Source organism: Malus sylvestris, chromosome 3 (genome assembly GCF_916048215.2).
Source record: "Malus sylvestris chromosome 3, drMalSylv7.2, whole genome shotgun sequence".
Taxonomy (NCBI): domain Eukaryota; kingdom Viridiplantae; phylum Streptophyta; class Magnoliopsida; order Rosales; family Rosaceae; genus Malus; species Malus sylvestris.
The window spans coordinates 16,395,399-16,402,490 of NC_062262.1; the positions used below are offsets into that span (position 1 = coordinate 16,395,399).

Here is a 7,092-nt window from a genome sequence, read left to right on the forward strand (position 1 = left end):
ATCTTTAGGAAGGCAATTGTCCTTTGGAAACATTCTCTTGAAAACCCCCAAAAAGTAATCAAAACACTGATTCGACATACGAAACTTTGTTTTTCCATGCATCAACTCAACAATGGTTGTGAGCATCGAAAATCCTTCGCAACTGGGGTATAATTCTTGCTTGGCACTTTTTAATAGTTTTTCGTATTTTTTGAATGCTTCACTATCCATAGTGGGAGGGACACCATCTTCTACTTCCACATTCGTATTCAAACTAGCGGTTGGAAAAGCATCATTGATAATGTCCATAATTTGATCATTTGGATCCACAACAGCGTCAATTGTATCCACTGCTTGGGTAGTGTCGGAGGATGAAGCTTATTGTATTTGTTCTCCATGATGATTCCACATAGTATAGGCTTCCATCATCCGATTTCTCACTAAATGGTATCGAACAATTTCAAAATGAATCATTAAGTTGTTACACTTTCTACAAGGACACTGAATATGAGTTGAATCGCGGTTGTTTGCAATTGCAAAATCGATGAACAGATTTATTCCATCCAAATATTCATCAGCACATATGTTAGTATTATGTATCCACTGTTTGTCCATTTCACCTGCGAACAAAAAACAATTTACAAGCGTTATAACAACTTCAATTATGACATGCCACCTTATGCCTCCGGTATGGGTCCTATCTCATTCGAGAATGCATAATTACATGCTGTAATTTACAGTTCCAACACATTAGAGTTCGAGCGTGGGAAAAATTCGGCAACATCTCCCTGCAGTTCTTCAAGTGCACAACGTAGATACAAAAAATACAAAGCACCTGAAGAACGCAAAGAGATGCTACCACATATCCCATGCTCAAATTCTAATGCATGAAACGTAAACTATGACATGTAAATGTGCAATCTCAAACTGTCAAAAAATTTGGGACAATTCAAGAGTTAATTGGACCACAGTCATGCTTTTGCATCCATTCACAAAATCCAACTAATTCTCAAATGAGAAACTAAGCTCATTTGAACATTACAAACCATTTTTGTACATCCATACAAAAATGGTTGCATACAAATACATAAACTCACAATACCTATAAACTACATACAACACAATTTAAATGATTGGAAATTTAGATAACTTAGTTAAGAAAAATGATACCTCAAACTGTTGGAAATTGCACCAGGGGAAGGCAGCTGCTGCAAATGTTTTGCAGCTTCTGCCTTCTTGCAATCTGGTTAAGTTCAGTAAAGTGAAGAACTTTTGCGCGACGCAACCATCGTAGCGCAAAGCCTTGGGCTTCAACATTTTTGGCGCCATTGGACTACAATTTCTTTTTTTAGGGGGGGGGGGATGGCCTTCAACTTTTTGCGTGCCTTTGACTTTCCATTAACTCTTCAAATTTTTTCAAACCACATACATATTTAATAAATAATTCCATTTGTGCATATTTAATTTCATTCATAATAAACATCAAGTACATATTTAATAAAAAAAATTCATACTAAAAAAACTTAAAATTCATTTATAATTATTAAATAAGTAATAATATTAAAATAAGAAATCCTATTCTACCCATCCGCCGGTACTTCTTGTTCTTGTTGTAGTGCTGCAGTGAGTTCATTATCAAACTTCCACTACTGGAATCTTGACTTGAACACATTGTCTGTAACCTTCATTAGATTTGGGTCACTTTTGTCAATGTCCCAATTGGCCTGTCATGCAAAAATTAATAAATTAAAATCTCACTATTATATTATATTTAATAAACATACTTATTATTTAACTAATGAAATTAGCACATACAACCAACTCATCAATCATGTGCATCTTCAGCTCCTTAGGGATGGCTCTCCAAGACTCTCAATCTGCAGCACATTTGGTACGCACCATTGCTCCTACGTCGGACGAAAAGCTGGCAAGCTTATCTGACTTCACAACCCTTATTATTTCGTCTGCAGTGATTCAGTAACGGCTATTCCCATATCTGTGTCGAACCCGTACCGTAGCTCTTTTCTTCTTGTCTATCAACAAAAAATAATTTCATAATACTAAAGTTAAATAAAAACTTCATACAAAATGCAAAAATTTCAACACAAACTTTTTCCAAAACCTTCTCCATCTGTTGCCTTTGGGGAACGTGCATCTTTGTCAGCCATCATACCAACACTCAAAGAACGAACTAATTATAATCGTCAAAATTGCAAAGCGTTTTTGGAATGAATTGTGAAGAATAAGGACAGCAAAAGCACATATTTATAGGAAGGTTAGGGACTTTGCGTGATGAAAAGTTTGTTGCGCAAACACATGCAGTAAATACAGTATTTATTTCTCCGATTCAGATGCACCAAATACGTTGACCAATAACTTATTGCCCTTGCGCGATGAAACCTTTGTCGCGCAAGAGTTTGTACAGCAACATATTTGTCACGCAAAGGTTTTTGTGACAAACATATTGTAATTATAAAATTTACGTAAACATAGATATCTATGTTTACGTAAACTTTATAATTACTAACAAATTTTAAGTTATAATATGTATTCTAAAAATAATTACTACCTTAAATAAATTGATATTATATTCCATTCAATTAATACATTAAATGATTAATACCTTAAATAAATTGATATTATATTTCATTCAATTAATACATTAAATAATTAATACCTTAAATAAATTGATATTATATTCCATTCACTTAATACACTAAATCATTAATACCTTAAATAAATTATATTATATTCCATTCAATTAATACCTTAAATAAATTGATATTTTACTCCATTCAATTATTTAAATAACCAAACATGATTTAAAACATAATTAAGTCAAAATACGTAACTTATAAAAAGTACCTTAAATTTACAAAACATAAATTTAAAACTACTATTTCGATGGTCCTCCATTCCGTTGGATTTCATAACGCCACCTATTGTAACCTCCCTCTAACGCATCCTCCATCAACTTCATCAACTATTTGTTCATATCATCATCAAAAATATACTTACACTGTTACACATGTATGCAAATAATTAATTCTAACATATAACACAAAATTAATTATTGATCCATCAACAGTATACTTACTAATAATTCATCCATCACCGCCTTTTTCACATTCTCCGGCACATCTTTCCAAGAACACCACTCCGCAGTAGGACAATTGTTCCCCATGGCTATAGCAATCGCATGCGCGAACTGAAAATGATGCATCAAATTATTCGGGTCAGCGTCAGTCACGTTATCATCCTTGTTTTTATCCTCCATCTTAGCATGAACAGGATTTTGAAGAATAAGGAGAACATAATTGTGAAAGAAAAAAAATGAGAGGAGAAGCCCATATATATAGGAAGGATGGGGCCTTTGCACGACGAAGGGTTTGTCGCACAAAGGCCTCACTAAATAGTTTCAGTTTCTGTTGATTCACATGCTCTGACTGAAAACTGATTGTAACTTGCTCGACGAAGCCTTTGTCGCTCAAGTGTTCCTTGGTTTCCAAAGCGTTGAATGTTCTGCCCAAGATATGAACGAGCTTTGCATGACGAAGCGTTTGTCTCGCAAAGTCACAACAAGCTTTTCGCAACGAATCCTTTGTTGTGCAAAGATGTAGCAGGAAAATATTCGTCGCACGTTTGCTTTCCCGCCAAAAAAAAACCGCGTTTTTTTTGTTGGCTTTACGGACGAACATGTTTAATGTAGACGTGCAAAAGGTTTTGCGTGACTTGCACAACTAAGTCCTTCGTCACGCAAAGTTCACTACCCTTGTGCGACGATGGTCTATTCATCGTTGTGCAAGGTCACATTGCGCGACGGAATTTTCTTTGTCGCGCAAGTAGTTTTTTGTACTAGTGATATACAATCATGCTCTTGTATAACATGTAAATTTTTTTGCAGTAATCATATCATTATCTTGTCGCTTTATTATGATGTTGAAATCAAAAGTTTCATCATGCCTATAACTTGTTAAGAATAAATAATAAGAGTAGAGAGACAGAGAGATACAACAGAGAAAGTCGCAGGAGAAAATCAAAGTTATAGAGAGAGAGAGAGAGAGAGAGAATCTCATCAACTACAAGTTTAATGTTTTCTTATTTATATGTAAATAAGTTAAGACAATTTTAAATTTAAGTTCAATATATTAAATTAATATAACGATATAAATACATTAAAAAATAGGGATATGAGCTGAATTATAGGATTAGTTAGCCATAATAATTTAATATCAACCTCGTCATTTACAGAAATTAAACCTAAGATCGTCTACTAATAAGTGGAGAGAAATATTGTAAATGACTTTTTAATAATTAATTATTTCGATAATAATTTTCAATTTTGTCTACCTCCTTGTCTCAATTAGAGGTTAGATTTTCTCTTTTTCATCAAGATAGAAGAGGAGAGTAAATCTAAACTTAGATAATAGAACCATGATTATATTATTTGATGATTAATTCAAGTGTGCGTTCAATGCTACATATCATTCAGTGATACATAATATTAAAGAAAATTTTGAATAACTCCACTAAAACTCAGGTCACCTATTTGTTTCCATAAAACCACGGATGTCAAGATTAACTTCCATTCTACAAATTGCAATTGATATTAAAATTGGTGGGATCATGTTGGAAACGTTATGTCATATGGACCACAAACACACAAGAGAATTGGACCTGTACGAGTGTTTTCTTTTCACATTAGAGATAGAGATTGGAGTGGCAAGAAGCGAATAGCTTAGCTGACTTGTTCAAAAGGAGGTTTAATTAGACGAGTGATCATGTCTGCATTATATATAATGGAATAAACATGTGGAAAAAAAAAACAAACGCGTGGAAGTTTCAACCAAAACCCAAATCTCCCCATTTTTCCAATTTAACTCGGAATCTCTTTCTCCCCATAGTTTTCTATTTGTACTTCTCCATCTATATAAATAGCTTCCTTACCAAACACAGAGATACCAAACTCAAATATACACGTACAGAAACAACACAAAAAACATGGAGGAGCTACCACCAGGTTATCGCTTCTACCCAACAGAAGAAGAACTGGTCTCCTTCTACCTGCACAACAAGCTCGAAGGGAAGCAAGTAGATACTCGTCGCGTAATCCCGGTTATAGACATTTACAGCAAAGAGCCATGGGACCTTCCAAGTACACTCTCTCTTCCATTTAATCTGTAGATTCTAACATACGAAATCCAATCCAATATGACGTACTTATAATGTTAGCTAGTTCAGTTACACCATGTACTTCTGCTTGTGCAAATAAGTTTGTTCTATACATGTCGCAGAGTTTTCGGGGGAGTTGTGCAATGGAGACAGAGAGCAATGGTTTTTCTTTACACCGAGGCAACGACGAGAAGCTCAAGGAGGGAGGCCCAACAGGACTACTGCCTCTGGGTACTGGAAGGCCACCGGGTCACCTGGCTATGTTTACTCCTCAGATAACAAGGTGATTGGAGTGAAGAAAACCATGGTTTTCTATAAAGACAAAGCTCCAACTGGAAGAAAAACCCAATGGAAGATGAATGTGTATAGAGCCATTGAAGTAGACAACTCAACTAACACTAGTACACCCAAGGTATGTATATATAATAATTGTATTGACAACCCGCTATGGTTCAGTTGGTTATAAGCATTCACTTCTGCACTCGAGGTCCCGGTTCAAAATTATCATCAGAAGCCATTACGTTTAATAAATTTATCTTTTTTCACTGTAGTTGAGGGATGAATTCAGTTTGTGTCGAGTGTACGTTGTATCTGGGAGTGCTCGAGCATTTGACAGACGGCCATTGGAGCCAGTAGAGGCACAACAAAAATTTAGTAACTCTACAGAAGCAAGTACTTCTACTTTGAAGACAACAATGGTGGACAAAGCAAGCTCATCAGACGAAACTTATTCACATTCCGGAGAGCTTGGTGATCTCCCGGAGACGTCAGCAGGGATTAATAGTAGTAATTGGGAGATTAATGAAGGTTTTGAAGAACCTTTATGGGAATGGGAACAACTAAATTTCCTCTAAGAAGCAGCCCACAGTCAAATTTTAAACATGCAGCAGTTGGATTAGGCATCAAGCTAAGCTATTAGAGGAAGCAAGGCATAGTATATCTTAATTTAGATGCAGTAAAATGTAAGCTTTCTTTTACTACTCCATTGTCAAGTATAAGAGAGAGAGGAGAGTGAAAAAATAGAAGAAAGTAAACCATTCAAATTCATGTAAAATAAAGTTAAATTTGAGGCGATGTAAAATGGATAATACAAGCAGAGTGTTGGAGTTAATTTTTTAAGGCTGATATTTGACTTTGGAGAAGACCACATGTTTTTTGTTCTTATTAAAAATTGGGTTATATTGAATTAAAAACTTTTTTCTATTGTAATCTCATTTTTTTATGAATGAATTATCAGTTGACCAAGAAAAAGAAAGTCTTTGAAATCGAACGAAAATGAAAACAATGTCAATAAACAAATCAGACAGAGTTGCGCTGGCACCTCTCCAACACATTTCGGTATTAACATTAGATTATACTAGTCAATTTTGGCCGTGCTCCGATTTTTTATTTTTTTGGAAACGGCCGTGCTCCAATTTTAAAATCATTTAAGATGATACTATTTACATATATAACATATTTATGGCGAGATGACTATTTCAATGCTGTTTACATATATATTGTTTGAGAAGGCTAAATTAACAGTCTATTACAGTGATCAAAACATTAGCATTTTTCAACTTCTCATTGTTCGATGGCCTATGTTTAGCCACACTCTTTTGATCTAAATCTTGATTCCATTTTGGCTCCTATAACCCAAAAGTCACCTATTTATTCCCTAAAACTCAAAATTCTTCCACCTTACCATTTTCCGTGTCTTCTATCAAATATCTATTAAAATTGCTAATGTAGATTGGTAAAATTGGACTATCATATGCTTATTTTTAGCTATGCCCCTTGGAACTCGATTTTGATCTCACTTTACCTCCTAAAGCTGAAAAGTCGTAACCTTACTCCCTAAAATTCAATATTTGATCCACTTTGACTTTTGGACTCTCTCTCTCCTCTCTAAAACTCAAAAGTTACCCATGAAACATATGTAGAAAAGAAATTAATTAGTCT

At 34.6% G+C, this 7,092-nt stretch overlaps 1 protein-coding gene and 1 pseudogene across 1 annotated transcript; one reads left to right on the forward strand and one right to left on the reverse strand.

Annotated features, from left to right (window-relative positions):
* Positions 1-2,875: 2,875 nt before the first annotated feature.
* LOC126615587 (uncharacterized) lies at positions 2,876-3,256 on the reverse strand (annotated as a pseudogene).
* A 1,666-nt stretch (positions 3,257-4,922) lies between these two features.
* Positions 4,923-6,262, forward strand: LOC126615582 (NAC domain-containing protein 90-like). The gene is made up of 3 exons (XM_050283433.1): positions 4,923-5,134; positions 5,274-5,563; positions 5,703-6,262. The coding sequence occupies exons 1-3, from the start codon at positions 4,981-4,983 to the stop codon at positions 6,003-6,005; spliced, it is 747 nt and encodes a 248-aa protein (XP_050139390.1). The 5' UTR covers positions 4,923-4,980; the 3' UTR covers positions 6,006-6,262.
* The last annotated feature ends 830 nt before the right edge of the window (positions 6,263-7,092 follow it).